The 18148-nt window shown below is 39.0% G+C and overlaps 1 protein-coding gene across 3 annotated transcripts in view; it reads left to right on the forward strand.

The window, feature by feature from the left end:
• SCP2 (sterol carrier protein 2) overlaps positions 1 to 18148 on the forward strand; it is a 133142-nt gene that overhangs the window by 29173 nt on the left and 85821 nt on the right. For all 3 annotated transcript variants that reach the window (XM_075998446.1, XM_075998452.1, XM_012776277.3), the window contains exons 3-5: positions 6815 to 6886; positions 11940 to 12071; positions 14999 to 15063. In XM_075998446.1, the coding sequence (XP_075854561.1) occupies positions 6815 to 6886; positions 11940 to 12071; positions 14999 to 15063 (269 nt within the window). The remainder of the gene's footprint in view (positions 1 to 6814; positions 6887 to 11939; positions 12072 to 14998; positions 15064 to 18148) is intronic.

Here is an 18148-nt window from a genome sequence, read left to right on the forward strand (position 1 = left end):
CACCAGGTGTATGGGTCCATGTTCTTTCTCTAAGCATTCAGCATTCTTCAGAGACACACACCTGGGCCAGGCTGCAGGTGACTGAACTGTGGGTCCAAGTTCCAGCAGACAAGTCCCCTTTTATCATTTTCTTTCTCTCTCTCTTTCTCTTTCTCTTTTTTTAAAAGAGGACAGGCCGGGTGCGGTGGCTCATGCCTGTAATCCTAGCACTCTGGGAGGCCGAGGCGGGCGGATTGCTCGAGTTCGAAACCAGCCTGAGCAAGAAGGAGACCCCGTCTCTACTATAAATAGAAAGAAATTAATTGGCCAGCTAATATATAGAGAAAAAATTAGCCGGGCATGGTGGCGCATGCCTGTAGTCCCAGCTACTTGGGAGGCTGAGGCAGCAGGATTGCTTGAGCCCAGGAGTTTAGATCACTTGAACTCAGGAGTTTGAGGTTGCTATGAGCTAGGCTGATGCCACGGCACTCACTCTAGCCTGGGCAACAAAGCGAGACTCTGTCTCAAAAAAAAAAAAAAGAGGACAAGCATGAAAGCTTCTTTACATGGTATGCATAAACAAACAAACAAATAAATGTTTTAGATTCAAGTCCAGGTAGTCTAAGATTAGGTGCCAGTTGTTTCAGGGAATTCTTTGAAATACCTGCTTCCTAGCACTTAGAGACCTTAGGATCCTTGGTTCCTTGAGAAGTTGTTAGGCATAGTCCCTTTCTGAGGGAGCCTCCCTGACCCATTCCTGCTAGCTTGTTACCAGGCAGCCCAAAAAAGTTAACTGTGGTTTTTCCCTAAATAATCCTGTACTTATCTCCAAAAGTACCCTGTGCATCTAGTATATGTATATTTAGATTTTACTTCAACACTTATTGTTTTGTTTTGAAACAGGGTCTTGTTCTGTTGCCCTGGCTAGAGTGCAGTGGTGTCATCATAGCTCACTGCAACCTTAAACTCCTGGGCTCAAGCAATCCTCTTGCCTCAACCTCCCAAGTAGCTGGGACTACAGGCGTGCGCCTCCATGCCCTGCTAATTTTTTTATTTTTGGTAGAGACAGGGTCTTGCTCTTGCTCAGGCTGGTCTTGAAATCCTGACCTCTAGCGATCCTCCCTCCTCAGTCTCCCAAAGTGCTAGGATTACAGATGTGAGCCACTGCACCTAGCCAGATTTTGCTTCAACCCTTATTATTCAACTCAATATTTAAATATCATTATATGAGGAATCAGAGCATCTCTTCCCCCCTTGAGGAAGGTTCAAGAAATTTGATTAATTGCTATTGGTTCTTAGGGTAGACACTATTCATTTAATGTTTTTTAAAATTATGACCCAAAGATTCACATTTAATGTTTATCTTCTGTGGTGATAAACATGCTGCTCTTGACTGATGTGTCCAAACAGCAACTCCCTTTCTCTGAAGTGGGAGATGCTTTGGTTTTCTAAATATTTTTTGTCCCATTTCTTTTATTTCATTAAAAATTTGGGGAGGTTTCTTTAGTGTGTGTATATTTTGATTATAAAATGGTAATATTGAGGTGAAGTTATGAAGTTTGAAACGAACTATGGGGATTAACTAGTAACAAGATATCCAGTTTAATTTACTCAGCTTATTTTGATTTTGCAAGCAACATTAGGAAAATAAACACCTTTTAATACATGAACTTTATTTCTTTATTTTTTTTTAGAGACAGGATCTTGCTCTGTTGCTCAGGCTGAAGTGCAGCAGCATAATCATAGCTTATTACAACCTCAAACTCCTGGGCTCAGGCCATCCTCCTGCCTCAGCCTCCTCAGTAGCTAGGACTACAGGCATGTGCCACCATGCCTGGCTAATTTTTTTTTTTTTTTTTTTGGAGACAGAGTCTCACTTTAGTTGCCCTGGCTAGAGTGAGTACCGTGGCGTCAGCCTAGCTCACAGCAACCTCAAACTTGTGGGCTCAAGCCATCCTCCTGTCTCAGCCTGCCAAGTAGCTGGGACTACAGGCATGTACTACCATGCCCGGCTAATTTTTTGCATATATATTTTTAGTTGGTCAATTAATTTCTTTCTATTTTTAGTAGAGACGGGGTCTCGCTCAGGCTGGTTTCGAACTCTCGACCTCGAGCAATCCGCCTGCCTCGGCCTCCCAGAGTGTTAGGATTACAGGCGTGAGCCACCACGCCCGGCCTAATTTTTAAATTTTTTGTAGAGATAGGGGTCTTGCTATATTGTCCAGGCTGGTCTTGAACTCCTGACCTCCTGAGAGCCTCCCATCTCAGCCTCCAAAAGTGCTGGGATTACAGATGTGAGCTGCCATGCCTGGCCAAACTTAAAACTTTTAAAACTTACATTTTCTCTTAAAAATACTCCTTGGTTCTAATTATGTAAGGAAATGAGAAGTATAAAAGGATGACTTCACTAATGTATTTCACCTAAAGTACCTTAAGGCTACATCAGTCACATTTAGTCGAACATTTATTCAAGTACATCTTGAGGGTAAAATCCCCTGAGATTCTGAAAATGATTTTGCACTCTGTTCTCTCTGGACTCATTTATTGAGTCCAGTGGCGGTGAGGCAGAGGATTGGTTTTTTGGAAGAGTAGATCCACAAGTCTTACTCTCTACTTCTGCAGACTTGTTATATGAGGGGGTTCTGCTACCATTTTCTTTCCTGTTATTTCCTAAATGCATAGAATAGAGGGAAGCACAACAAGCAGAATTTCATCTTGTCACTTCTATTATTTAGGGACTTCTACTCTTTATACATTCCTCCATCTTCCTTTCCTTCAGAGAAAGGTTGGGGATCCCTTTACACCTAAATGCAGATGACACTCATTTGAATGATATAGCAACACCATGGAACTCTTTGCAACTATTTCAGATAGGTAATTTCTATGCTTCCTTTGTTTTCTTACCCTTTTAACATTTTTATTTAATAATTATTTTAATCTGACAGTTTATGCAGAAAATCTGATGTTAGCAGAAAATGTTCAATAAATAATGAGTATATCCTGGACACTGGGAAGGATTCAGAATGGTATGGTGTACTAATCTCAAGGTTCTTACTATCTAGAAGGGAAAATAAGGAAAATTCAGATAGAAAGTGAGTGGACTGTGAAAGGTAGAACATGCTGTTGTCATTTAAAGGAGAGACAGAGTATTGGCTAAAAATTATATCTTTTTGTAAGTCACTCTTTCCCACTGATTATAGGAGCAGTGCATATGTTTTGTTGGAACGAAGAATTATAACAAAAAGAAAATTTTGTGACCCAGACCTAGTCATTGTCAACATTTTAGTGATATTCTATGTTGGTACTTTTTCCTATGGCTATATGGGATCATATTCTATAAGTAGAATATGTATCCTATCTATGTATAGGATATATGTATCCTATCGTATCTATTTGTATCCTAATTTTTTTTTAGAGACAGGGTCTTGCTATGTTGCTCAGGCTGGAGTGCAGTGACTATTCACAGGTGTGGTCATATTGCATTATAACCTTGAACTCTTGGGCTCAAGTGATTCTCCTGCCTCAGCCTCCTGAGTAGCTGGGACTATAGGCACATGCCACTACAACCAATTTGTATTCTGATTTCTAAAATTTGTTTTATCATGAGCCTTCCCCTTGTTGCTTTTTGTTTGTTTGAGACGGAGTCATACTCTGTTGCCTGGCTAGAGTGCCATGGTGTCAGCTTAGCCCATAGCAACCTCAAATCCCCGGGCTCAAGTGATCCTACTGCCTCAGCCTCCCAAGTAGCTGGGACTACAGTGTTCACCACCATGCCAGGCTAATTTTTCTATATTTAGTAGAGATGGGGTTCCACTCTTGCTTTGGCTGGTCTTAAACTCCTGACCTCAAGCAATCCTCCTGCCTTGGCCTCCCAGAGTGCTAGGATTACAGGCATGAGCCACCGCATCCGGCCTTCCCCTTATTACTTAAAATTGTTTGGAAAAGAGTTTACTTTTTGTATAATATCATATATTTATGCCATTATTTTTGTTGGACATTTAGGTTCCCAACTTTTGATAATTTAGAAGAATTGTAGTGAACATCTTGCTAAATAAATACTCTCATCTCTAGTTATTTTTTTAGTATAGAACCTAGAAGTTGAATCATTCGGATAGTGAACATTTGTAAGACTCTTACTAAATTATTTTTCAGACTGTTTACAGTCTTAGAGTCTCATTGGCAGTGTAGTGTTAGGACATATATGTTGGTCTTCATCTGGGTTCCTGGCTTATAATTTCCATAGTCCCTGTTATAATGTTGGGGAACTTTAGACCTCAGGATCAGTCCTGAGGAAACAGAATCTTTCTCTGACCTTCTTTCACCTGCCCAAGGTAGGGCTCTAATCTCATTGTGGGTCAAAAGACCCTCATTCCAGAGAGGGTCCTACTCCATACCCTGGACGAAGGAATGCTGCACAGAGACCAAGAAGAATCTGAACAGACAAGCCTTGCTTGATCTAAAAGGTTTAAATCATACCCTCTTTGTCCAGTCACATTTTGACATGATTGTCCATGCTTTAAACATGGATAACTTATGAAGTCTCCATAAAAGACCCAAAGGACAGGGTTCAGGGAGCTTCTGAACCATGGAGTTTCCTGGAGGACAATGCACTCAGGCAGGGCATGTAAGTTCCATGGCCCCTCCCCCATACCTTACATCTCTTCATCTGTATCCTTTGTAATATCCTTTATAATAAACCAGTAAATGTGTTTCCCTGAGTTCTGTGAGCTGCCCCAACAAATTAATCGAATCCAATGAAGGGGTCATAGGAACTTCAATCTGAAGCCAGCCTGTCAGAAGTTCTGGAGGCCCGCCTTTGTGCATGGTGTCTGAGGGATGGCAGTCTTGTGGGATTGAGCCCTCACCTTGTGGAAGTTGATGCTGTCTCCAGGTAGATAGTGTCAGAATTGAATTAGAGGACACCTAGCTATTATCCACTGCTTGGTGTGTGGAGGAAAATCTCCCACATTTGGTCATGAAAGTCTTCTGTGTTGTTGATTGTCATGGTATAAGAGGAGAGGAAAAACATGCTTTTAGAGTTTTTACCAAATAGGCAACATATGAGAATGCTATTAACATAGTCTCACCAGCATTATTATAAGTAAAACATTATTTTTTGCTGTATATTAAGCAGGAAAAGATAACTTGTCTGACCAAACCAATTGTATAATCAATTATATATTTTCTTAAGTTAAAAAAATTTCAAATATATTCATATGGTTAAGAAAAAAAAAAAGAATACAAAATGGCTTATAATTCTCAGGCCCGTTCCCCAGGGATAACCTCTTTTAACTGTTTTTTTGTTTTTCTTTTCTTTTTTTTTTTTTGAGACGGAGTCTCGCTTTGTTGCCCAGGCTAGAGTGAGTGCCGTGGCGTCAGCCTAGCTCACAGCAACCTCAAACTCCTGGGCTCAAGCAATCCTCCTGCCTCAGCCTCCCAAGTAGCTGGGACTACAGGCATGCGCCACCATGCCTGGCTAATTTTTTTCTATATATATTAGCTGGCCAATTAATTTTATTTCTATTTATAGTAGAGACGAGGTCTCGCTCTTGTTCAGGGTGGTTTTGAACTCCTGACCTCAAGCAATCCGCCTGCCTCGGCCTCCCAGAGTGCTAGGATTACAGGCGTGAGCCACCACGCCCGGCCTTAACTGTTTTTTTGCTTTAGTTCTTCTGGTGATTATCTAAATGCTTATTCCACCATGATTATTTTATTAATTATTTATTTTAGAGATAAGATCTCACTCTATCATTCAGGCTGGAGTGCAATGGCATGATCATAGCTCACTGCAACCTCTAGCTCCTGGGCTCAATCAATCTTCCTGCATCACCCTCTGAAATAGCTGAGACTACAGGTGTGCACCACCACACCTGGTTAATTTTTCTATTTTTTGTAGAGACAGGTCTTACTCTTGCTCAGGCTTGTCTCAAACCCCTGACCTCAAGTGATCCTCCTACCTCAGCCTTCTATAGTGCTAGGAATTACAGGCATGAGCCGCCGCTCCTGGCCCACCATGCTTATTTAAGTTTTTGACTTATCAGTTTTAGATATCTATTTGCTCCTTGTTGTGGTAGATGAGGATTTAGCTCGGGGATTTAGCTCATGATTTTTCTCCAAACTCACTGACTAGTTTACTTACCTGGTTTTTCTTAGTTCTTCCACTGGACGTTTCTGCAACTTTGGATGGCATCCTTAAAGCTTTATTTCTTGTTCTATAGACAGACTCATCTCTTGACTTTGGGTTTGTTATTTTTTTTTTTTTTTTCTGCAAGAGACGGGATCTTGCTCTGTTGCCAGGAGTACAGTGGTGCAATCACACAATCATAGTTCACTGCAACTTCAAACTCCTGGGCTCAAGCAATCCTCTTGCTCAGACTCTCGAGTAGCTGGGACTACAGGCATGCACCAACATACCTGGCTATTGATCTTGGCATTGTTTAGATGAGTACATTAATGTTACCTGCTCCTGGATATGACATTCTCATTTTGACCTCTAGATACGTGACAGAGCCACAGAGATGAATAAAACGAGGACCTTACCATTAAGGAGCTTTAAGACTCTTAGGATTTAATATATTCATAGTTAGGTGTACAGTTTTGACAGAAAGTGTTAATTACCAAAAAGGAGACATGGAAAAGTGATGCAGTAGCTTAAAGGAAGAAATGATTACCTCTGAAAGGAGAGATCTAAGATGGTTTGATGAAGGATTTGTCATTTGAATTGAATGTAGACTATATAAAGGTATGTTTACTTTGAGAAAACTCTAAACTTAATTTTTACTCACCAAAAGCAAATACTAAAAGCACTTTCTGATAAAACTTTTTGTTTTTATAGGCCAGAAGGCTTTAGCTGATGCACAGATCCCTTATTCAGCAGTGGAGCAGGCATGTGTTGGCTACGTTTATGGTATGTCATAAACTGTGTATTCCAAAAATCATTCATCTAAATCATGGAGCAGCTACATAGACAATGCAGAGGCATTTGTGAATTTTTTAAACCTCAAAACTAAGAATTAATTCAACTGCATTTGTGTTGGAGAAAAAAAATCCCTCAGAATTCAAAGTCTTATTGCCATTCATAGATTTCCCTGTGTGTCAGCCCAGTGTAATTTCTTTTTTGGCATTATTGTATTGCCAAAGCAGAAGATAAATTAAAAAACATTTTTCAGGCCGGGCGTGGTGGCTCATGCCTGTAATCCTAGCACTTTGGGAGGCCGAGACGGGCGGATTGCTCAAGGTCAGGAGTTCGAAACCAGCCTGAGTGAGACCCCATCTCTACCAAAAAAAAAAAATAGAAAGAAATTAATTGGCCAACTAAAAATATATAAAAAAAAAAAAAAATTAAAAAAAAAAAAACAAAAAAAACCAAAAAACAAACATTTTTCATTAAAAAAAAAAAAGGGAATTACCCATGCTTCTACCAGCTAAGGATAATAAGTCTTCAGAAGATAAATTTTTGCTTTGGGTTGTCTTAAAATTTCTATTTATTGGCTTTTTTATATCTAATAAAACTGTTTCATTAAGCATTTTTTCTTATTAGAGAAATAACATGCTAATTGGAAAAAAAGTGAACAACAGAAAAGCACAAGAAGAAACAAATCACCTCTAATTCCATTATTCAGAGATTATTTCCATTGATATTTTTTGGCATATATCTTTCAGTCAGCATGCATGTGATTATACATGCATGTGTGATTTTCTCTTAAAGAAAATAGGGTCTTAGTATACATAATTTTTTGTAATCTCCTTTTCTTGTTCTACTACATCAAACATTTCCTATGTCATTAAGGCTTCTTTTATACCATCATTAACATTTTTCCATTATGTTTACTACTTTTTTTTTTTTTTTTTTTTGAGACAGAGTCTTGCTTTGTTGCCCAGGCTAGAGTAGTGAGTCCTGTGGCATCAGCCTAGCTCATAGCAACCTCAAACTCCTGGGCTCAAGCAATCCTACTGCCTCAGCCTCCTGAGTAGCTGGGATTACAGGCATGGGCCACCATGCCCGGCTAATTTTTTCTATGTATATTAGTTGGCCAATTAATTTCTTTCTATTTATAGTAGAGACAGGGTCTCACTCTTGCTCAGACTGGTCTCGGCCTCCCAGAGTGCTAGGATTACAGGCGTGAGCCACCTCGCCCAGCTTGTTTACTACTTTTTTTAGAATAGATTAAATATTTACATGATTAAAAATACAAAAGATTATATACTGGTTATAATCATGTATAACATAGTAGTTTTTATAGTGGAAAGTATCACTCTTATTCCTGTCTACTTGTCTTGTAAGGTTCTCTTCCCTTAGGCAGTTTTCCCAATTTCTAGTATATATCCCCAGAGGTAATTTATGCACATGCAATTATGTGTGTGGGAATATATAATTTTTTCTTTCTCTTTGCTTTTGTTTCACACATGGAAGCATAGCATAAACATTATTTTGTATCTTGTTTTTTTTTTTTTTTTTACCGTGTTTCCCTGAAAATAAGACAGGGTCTTATATTTATTTTTCCTCAAGAAGACACCTTAGGGCTTATTTTCAGGGGATGTGTTATTTTTTTTTTTTAAGTACAGTATAACAATCTACACTTATTCAAATACAGTTAAGTCATCTTCTTCTGGAACATCATTGTAACTCTCCAAACCCCAAATTCCATCCTGAATTTCTTGTGACTCTATTTCCTTTAGAACCATTGGCCTCAGTCTCTCATGTCGAGCAATAGAGCTCTCACAGGACAGATGAGAAGGGGTGCTTGTCTTCTTTACTGCTCCGTGACGAAATGCATGGGTTGTGCAGATACACTGCGTAGCCACGCTCATCACTAGATCTTATTTTTGGGGTAGGGTTTATATTGTGCAAATGCTTAGAAATCCTGCTAGGGCTTAATTTATGGGTAGGTCTTATTTTCAGGGAAACACAGTAGTACTTCTTGGTGACCATTCCAAATCACAGCATAAACAGCTTCTGTGTTTTTTTTTTTTATGATAGCATAGTGTTCCATTGTGTATATATAATCATAGTTTGTTTAATCCATTCCCTTTTAATGGCTATTTAGGATTTTCTCATCTGTCCATGGCATTTATTTATTTATTTTTGAGACAGAGTCTCACTCTGCTGCCCTGGGCTAGAGTGCTGTGGCATCAGCATAGCTCATAGCAATCTCAAACTCCTGGGCTTAAGTGATCCTCCTGCCTCAGCCTCCCGAGTAGCTGGGACTCCAGGCATGCGCCACCATGCCCAGTTAATTTTTTTTCTATATATTTTTAGCTGGCCAATTAATTTCTTTCTATTTTTAGTAGAGACGGAGTTTCGCTCTTGCTCAGGCTGGTCTCGAACTCCTGACCTTGAGCAATCCTCCCGCCTCAGCCTCCCAGAGTGCTAGGATTACAGGTGTGAGCCACCGTGCCCAACCTGTTAATGACATTTAAAAAATATTTAATTGTCAAATAAAGAGTGAATATACTCAAGGTATGCAACATGATGATGATTTATATATACATTGTTTAAGGATTACCACAATCAAATTAATTAGCACATCCATTAACACTAATGCTGTTCTATTAATAGATCCTTAGAACTTGTTCATCTTATAACTGAAAGTTTGTAGCCTTTGACTAACATCTCTCCATTTCCTCCACTCCCTACAGCATTTTTAATGATTATATGGTATTCTAATCTTGGGGATCTCCTATAGCTTATTTAGTGGTAGTAGTAATGATATCCTGTTCTTTGGCATTTATGTTATTTCTAATTTTTAATTATTATAAAAATACTATAAATATTATATAACATAAAAAATACTATAGTATTAATATAGATGAATCTTTTTTTTTTTTTTTTTTGAGACAGAGTCTCACTTTGTTGCCCGGGCTACAGTGAGTGCCATGGCGTCAGCCTACCTCACAGCAACCTCAAACTCCTGGGCTCAAGCAATCCTGCTGCCTCAGCCTCCCAAGTAGCTGGGACTACAGGCATCTGCCACCATGCCCGGCTAGTTTTTTCTATATATATTAGTTGGCCAATTAATTTCTTTCTATTTATAGTAGAGACAGGGTCTCACTCTTGCTCAGGCTGGTTTTGAACTCCTGACCTCGAGCAATCCGCCCACCTTGGCCTCCCAGAGTGCTAGGATTATAGGCGTGAGCCACTGCGCCCGGCCAGATGAATCTTTGTGTGTATCTATGATTTATTTTCTTGAGATCTCAATATCAAGATAATTCTGGAAGGGAAACTTACTGGGTCAGAGGAATGCAAATGTATTCATTGACAAGGCTATCCTAAACCTTACTGATTTTGCTGAAGACTCCTGGAGAGTTAGTTTGTTCCTTCAGATATTCCTATCATACTGCTCCAGCATGTCAGTCCTGGTGGTAATGTTACTTTGGAGAAGTCATGTGTGTACTTAACATGGATCACATTTTTCTGGAATTCCCTGGCACCCAGGATCTTCTAAACTTTTTTTTCTTTTTAAAAAAATGTTTTGTATAGACAAAGTCTTGCTGTGTTGCCCAGGTTTGTCTCAAACTCCTGGCCTCAAACAATCCTCCCACCTCAGCCTCCCAGAGAGCTAGGATCACAGGCATGATCCATCGCGCCTGGCTTATTTTAAACTTCTTGAAGTTGTGGAATCTATATGAAGAGTAAATCTTGACCTTTAATAAATTGGTATAATAGTTTTAAAGATTTATATCTGGCTGGGTGAGTTGGCTCATGCCTATAAGTTTAGCATTTTCAGAGTCCAAGGCAGGAGCATCACTTGAGTCCAGTTTGAGACCAGCCTGACCAACATAGCAAGAACCCTTCTTTACAAAAAACAGAAAAATTATCGCAGCATTGTGGTGTGTGCCTATAGTCCCAGCTTCTTGGAAAGCTGAGGCACGAGAGGATGGCTTGAGTCCAGGAGTTTGAGGCTTTAGTGAGCTTTGATAATGACATTGTACTCTAGCCCAGGCCACAGAGTGAGACCCTGTCTCAAAAAAAACACAAAAAACAAAAAAACAAAAACGAAAAAGATGTATATCTGACAGTAATGAAATATTGCTTCTTTTATTGTGTAGCCTTAGCCAGATTGAATTGTTTGCTAGTATCTGTTCATTTGTCTACTTCCCTACCTCTGTATTATGTAAAGAAAGTACACATATATTCTTTGTTTTGAGAATCTTTTTTTTCTTTTGAGATGGGGTCTCACTCACTCTTCTGTTACCCAAGTTAGAGTGCAGTAATGTCGTCATAGTTCACTGCAACCTCCAACTCCTAGGCTGAAGCCACTACAGGCACGTGCCACCTTGCCCAGCTAATTTTTGTATTTTTTATAGAGTGGGCGTCTCGCTCTTGCTCTGGCTGGTCTCAAACTCCTGGTCTCAAGCAATCCTCCTGCCTTGGCCTCCCAAAGTGCTAGGATTATAGATGTGAGGCATCATGCCCGGCTGAGAATTTTTTTTTTTCAGACAGAGTCTTGCTCTGTTGCCCGGGCTAGAGCGCCATGGTGTCAGCTTAGCTCACGGCAACCTCAAACTTCTGGGCTCAAGCAATCCTCCTGCCTCAGCCTCCCAAGTAGCTTGGACTACAGGCATGCGTCACCATGCTGGGCTATTTTTTCTGTATATTTTTAGTTGTCCAGCTAATTTCTTTCTATTTTTAGTAGAGACGTGGTCTCGTTCTTGCTCAGGCTGGTCTCGAATTCCTGACCTTGAGTGGTCCTCCTGCCTTGGCCTCCCAGAGTGCTAGAATTACAGGCGTGACCCACCACGCTGGTCCAATTTACTTTTATATTTGCAAAGTGAATGTTTGTTAATGCTAAAAATGTTTCTGAGTAAGATGTTAGTGTGTGTATTGTCCTTCACATGTCGTATGCTAGACCATAGGCATAATAATACTGAAAAGAAAGATCTTGTAGTATTATGTTGCATTGCAGCTCTGTAATTCCCGTGTTGTAGGTGCTAAAGTTATTGCTTGTTTTCCTATTCAGGTGACTCTACCTGTGGGCAGAGGGCTATTTATCACAGTTTGGGACTGACTGGAATTCCTATTGTCAATGTCAACAATAATTGTTCTACTGGTTCTACTGCTTTGTTTATGGCCCGGCAGCTGATTCAGGGTGGTGAGTAGTGCTTGTCTAGTGTACTTAAATAAATGTGGGATTATTGGCCCCTTTTAATCATTTATCCGCACGGCCATTAGAGGAATTGCCTTATTTTGTATTTCTTTAAAAACAGTCTTTATTTTTAAAATATTAATTAATTCATTAATTAATTTTTTTTTTTTTTTTTTTTTTTTGAGACAGAGTCTCGCTTTCTTGCCCAGGCTAGAGTGAGTGCCGTGGCGTCAGCCTCGCTCACAGCAACCTCAGACTCCTGGGCTCAAGCAATCCTCCTGCCTCAGCCTCCCGAGTAGCTGGGACTACAGGCACGAGCCACCATGCCCGGCTGATTTTATATTATATATATTAGTTGGCCAATTAATTTCTTTCTATTTTTATGGTAGAGACGGGGTCTCGCTCAGGCTGGTTTTGAACTCCTGACCTTGAGCAATCCGCCCGCCTCGGCCTCCCAGAGTGCTAGGATTACAGGCGTGAGCCACCGCGCCCGGCCCATTAATTAATTTTTTAGAGACAGGGTCTTGCATTGTTGCTCAGGCTGGAGTGCAGTGGCACCACTATAGCTTACTGCAGCCTTGAACTCTTGCGCTCAAGGGATCCTCCTGCCTCAGGCACCCAAGTAGTTGGGGTTATATGCATAAAAGCTTTATTGAGATATAATTCATATACCATAAAATGCACCCTTTTAAAGTATATAGTTACACTGTTTTTTTTCTTGTTTTTTTTAATTTAAATGCAAGTTTTTTAGTAGCTCTAGTACACTGTTTTTTAGTATATTCATAGAGTTGTGTGTCTATCACCACTATCTAATTTTATTAGACTTTTATTACCACAGAAAGAATCCCTGTTCCTGTTAACAGTCATTCCCCATTTTCTCCTTCCCTTAGTCCCTGGCAATCATTGATCTACTTTTTCTGTTTGTAGATTTTCCTATTCTGAACATTTACAGAAATGGAATCATACAGTACGCGGGTTTTTTTTTTTTTTTTGAGATGGAGTCTCTTTCTGTTGCCCGAGCTAGAGTGCCATGGTATCAGCCTACCTCACAGCAACCTCAAACTCCTGGGCTTATGCGAGCCTTCTGCCTCAGCCTCCCAAGCATCTAGGATTACAGGCATGTGCCACCATGCCTGGCTAATTTTTTCTATATATATTTTTAGTTGTCCAGATAATTTCTTTCTATTTTTAGTAGAGATGGGGTCTCACTCTTGCTCAGGCTGGTCTTGAACTCCTGAGCTCAAGTGATCCTCCTGCCTTGGCCTCCCAGAGTGCTAGATTATAGGCATGAGACACCACGACAAGCCAATACATGCTTTTTTGTAGTCTCTTTCGCTTAGTATAATGTTTTCACAGTTTATTCATGTTTTAGCAAGTACTTCATTCATTTTTATGGTCAAATAATATTCCATTGTATGGATATACCACATTTTTTCTATCTATTCATTAGCTGATGGATATCGTTGTTTCCATCAGTTGATGAGTTGTGTCCATTTTTTGGCTGTTATGAAAAATGCTGCTATAGCCTTGAGTGGATAACTCAAGGCCAGGAGTTACTCAGCCTGAGCAAGAGTAAGATCCCGTCTCTAGTAAAAATAGAAGCAAATTAATTGGCCAACTGAATATATAGAAAAAATTGGCCAGGCATGGTGGCACATGCCTGTAGTCCTAGCTACTTGGGAGGCTGAGGCAGGAGGATCGCTTGAGCCCAGGAGTTTGAGGTTGCTGTGAGCTAGGCTGATGCCACGGCACTCTAGCCAGGGCAACAGAGTGAGACTCTGTCTCCCAAAAAAAAAAAAAAAAGCTGCTATAAACATTTGTGTACAGTTTTTTTTGTGGCTGTATATTTTCAATTCTTTTGGATATACATCAATTCTTATATTTTCATGTATTCTAAGATCTTTTATTAGGCCCTCTGTTCCTACCCAGTGTTTCAATTACTGGAGCTTTATAATGTCTTAGTGTTTAATAATGCCAGTGCCTCCTATTCCTGTTACCTTGCTATTTTTCTTTATTATTTTTAGAAAACTTTGACAATTGTGTCATGTTTTGCTGTTCCGTTGAACTTCAACATCATTTATAGGTGCCCTCTCCCTCTAAAAACAATTCTATTGAAAATTTGATTGAGATCCTTTTTTTTTTTTGAGACAGAGTCTGGTTCTGTTCCCTGGGCTAGAGTGCTGTGGTGTCAGCCTAGCTCACAGCAACTGCAAACTCCTGGGCTCAATCAACCCTTCTGCCTCAGCCTCCCTAGTAGTTGGGACTACAGGCATGTGCCACCATGCTTGGCTAATTAATTTCTATATATACTTTTAGTTGTCCAGATAATTTCTTTCTATTTTTAGTAGAGACGGGATCTTGCTGTTGCTCAGGCTGGTCTCAAACTCCTGACCTTGAGCGAACTCCTGACTTTGAGCAATCCTGCCTCAGCTTCCCAGAGTGCTAGGATTACAGGCATGAGCCACCACGCCCAGCCAGGATCCTGTTCAATTTAAATTTTAAAATGTTTTCAAATTCTGAATTAACTTTTTGTATTTGTTCTTTACTGACACATATTTCCACATTAATCAAAAAATTTTTAACATGTGACTCAAGGGAAGAATTAAGCACCTTTTTTATTTTTCCTCTTATCTAGAAGTATGTGAGAATTTTCTCTGTAATTTTTCCATTTAAAAAATTTTTGTAGAGTTATAGTATGTTTTTGCCTTTTATGTAAACTGATGTACTTATTTATTTATTATTATTATTATTTTTCACCTACATCCAATCAGCAGTATTTTATTATTTTATTTTGGCATATTATGGGGGTACAGATTTTAAGGTTTCAATAAATGCTCTCCCCCCTACGTAGTTATTTAAATTGAAGTATTTAATGCTATTTTCTTGGGTGTTTGGAAATTTGAATTTTCAAAATAATTACATTTTCCTTTAAGGTATAGCAGACTGTGTCTTGGCTCTTGGGTTTGAGAAGATGGAGAAGGGAAGCCTTGGAGTGAATGTGAGTCTCATGTATTGTTATTTTGGAGTTGTCATAAAACTATGAGAAAATAAGCAACATGAAACATAATTTGGTACATGTGGTATTTCAGGTACAGTAAATTTGTATAAAAATTTATATATAATAAAAGAAGAAAAAAAAAACATAATTTGGCATACTTATTAAATGAGCTGAAATAACCCAAAAGCTGAAAGGTGATACTGTATATATGTATAGATCTTGGTATTTTAGAACAGTAAGTAAAGAATCTTAGAGATAATATAGTTCAGAGTCTTTATTTTACCAATGATGAAACTGGTGGTCAAAAACTCAAATAATTGAGTTTGAGATTGACTTATCTATTTAATTTGAAAGGCATTTGTTCATTCCTTCAATAAATTAATTTCATTCAACAAATGAAATCCATCCAACAAATTGAAGAGAGTTAATAAAGTATGGGAATTCTGATACTGTTAATGGCAAACCATGTTATTTGAGCCAGTTTTCCCACTGATGATAACTAAAATATTTGGATAGAATATGAAAAAAATATCCTAAAGGCATTGAGGAACTATCAAGAGAGAGGAATTGCAGGTGAATACCAGAGAATTAACATGAGCATTTATAGCTGCTTTTCCATTGAAGACTTTTGCTGAACTGGAAACTGTGAGCTGCAATTTTGATGGCCCCCTGGAATGAAGGGGAAATTGGTCTAAGCTCAGGCATTCCTATGATCAGAAGTTTAATACCTACTGCCCACATTAAATAGAGAGTCCATAGGCATAAACCCTTCTTTTGGGTTAAGAATGAAACTGAAGTAAAACTGCCCACTCCTATGAGATTATAGGGAGAGTTGACTTGGTGCTGAGTAGAACAGGGTAGAACAAAAGAGAAAGGAAAAATAAAACAGCACAAAAAGCCTTTCTGTGAGAGTTAGTAGACCACAGGTTAGCCCTCATACAAGATTGCTGCCAACATTCTCATTAGCTGGTTGGTCCAAGAAACCTAAAGTGTGAATTGAATCTGAATTTTTTCAAAATGGTAGTAACCTAGGCAAATTTTCTTTTGGAGGAAAGCACCTTCTAGACTTCTAGGCTTTGAAAACCTTTCAAGTAAATTTTCAAGGATACTCAGTCAAAGATAATCAAGTATTAAAGAAACAAGTCACCGTAATTGAGAACCAAAAGAAAGAAGGACAGTAAAAAGTGATCTTTGAAGACCACAGATACTGGATTTATTAGACACAATTTAACCATAGTTACTATGTTTAAAGAAATAAAAGCTTCCAAATCTCTTTAGGCTATAGAGGAAACTGCAAAAGGGGACATTATAGGCATGGGGAAGAAAAAAACCCCAATAACCCCCAAAAGAATTTATAGAAAAGAAAAATGGAAGAAATAAAATTAAAAATTCAAAGATAGATTTGATAGCAGATTGTGTATGACTGAAAAGAGAATTTAGTGAAACTGGAGTAGATTAGAAGTAATTATTTAAAATATACCATAAAGAAAAAAACAGATGGAAAATTGGCAGGAAATTAAGATATATGGAGGATAGCATGGTAAGGAATAATATATATTTAATTAAAATTAATGGAGACAAAGTGGTGAGAAAGAAAATAGAACATAGGCATTATTTGAAGAGATAATGCTACTAATTTTTTTTTTTTTTGAGACAGAGTCTTGCTCTGTTGCCCAGGCAAGAGTGTCGTGGCATCAGCCTAGCTCACAGCAACCTCAAACTCCTGGGCTCAAGTGATCCTTCTGCCTCAGCCTCCTGAGTGACTGGGACTACAGGTGTGCACCACCATGCCTGGCTATTTTTTTCTATTTTTAGTTGCCTGGCTAATTTCCTGACCTCAAGTGATGGTCCCACCTCAGCCTCCCAGAATGCCAAGATTACAGGTGTGAGCCACCACGCCCGGCCTCTACTAATTTTCTTTCTTTTTTTTTTTTGAGACAGAGTCTCACTCTGTTGTCTGGGCTAGAGTGCTATGGCGTCAGCCTAGCTCACAGCAACCTCAAACTTCTGGGCTCAAGTGATCCTCTTGCCTCAGCCTCCTGGATAGCTGGGACTACAAGCACTTGCCACCATGTCCGGCTAATTTTTTCTGTTTTTTAGTTGTCTAGCTAATTTCTTTCTATTTTTAGTAGAGACAGGGTCTCACTCTTGCTCAGACTGGTCTCAAACTCCTGAGCTGAAGCAATCCTCCTGCCTTGGGTTCCCAGAGTGCTAGGATTACAGGCGTGAGCCGCCTTGCCTGGCCTCTACTAATTTTCTTGAACTTAATAAAAGGCACTAATCCCTAGATTGAAGAATTCCAGGCCGTGCATGGTAGTCAACATTTTTGTACTTACTCAAGCTATTATTTCTGTAGGATAGGTTCTTAGGCTTAGATGAGCAAGGAGGTGGCCCTAAAGAGATTTTTACAGGTTAAGTGAATCCATGAAGCCTAGAGTGAAGTAACTACCCAGGAACATAGTAACCAGTTAGTTGTTAGCAATACAGACTGGATTAGCTCTTCTAATCCAAATATAAACTTTGTATTTTCCCCAGTGAACTCATCGTTTTCTCCTATCTCTTCTACTGGTTCTTCTCCTCTCTCCCCTTCTCTTTTTTTTAACCCTTTGTACTTGTATGTCGAGTGTGACTTGACACGGTTAGGAAAAATTATAGAGATTAAATTTACTCTTTGAATGTATCAATAATTTGAAATATAAAAAAATCCAAATAAAGAAGTTTGTATGAAAAGAAACTCCAGTTTTTTATTCTACTGCTGTGCTTTGTAAAATCTAGGGTATTTAAAAAAATTAAATCCCTAGTAGAAAAAAGGAATCGAGAAAAAAGCAAGTGAGTGCAAAGGGTAAAACATCTATTTATGTTTTTATTTTTTGTAGTCACAGGGTCTTGCTGTGTTGCTCAGTCTGGTCTTAAACTCATGGCCTCAAGTGATCCTCCCACCTCAAGCCTCCCAAAGCATTGAGATTAGTTAGGTGTGAGCCACTATGCCAGGCCTCTTCTTTTATACTTGGTGTTTTCCTCTTTTTATCTCTAGCTGGTATGACCTCCTTTTTTTTCTTTTTTTGACCTTTCACCACCCTCTTAC

This window comes from Microcebus murinus, chromosome 2 (assembly GCF_040939455.1).
Source record: "Microcebus murinus isolate Inina chromosome 2, M.murinus_Inina_mat1.0, whole genome shotgun sequence".
NCBI lineage: Eukaryota > Metazoa > Chordata > Mammalia > Primates > Cheirogaleidae > Microcebus > Microcebus murinus.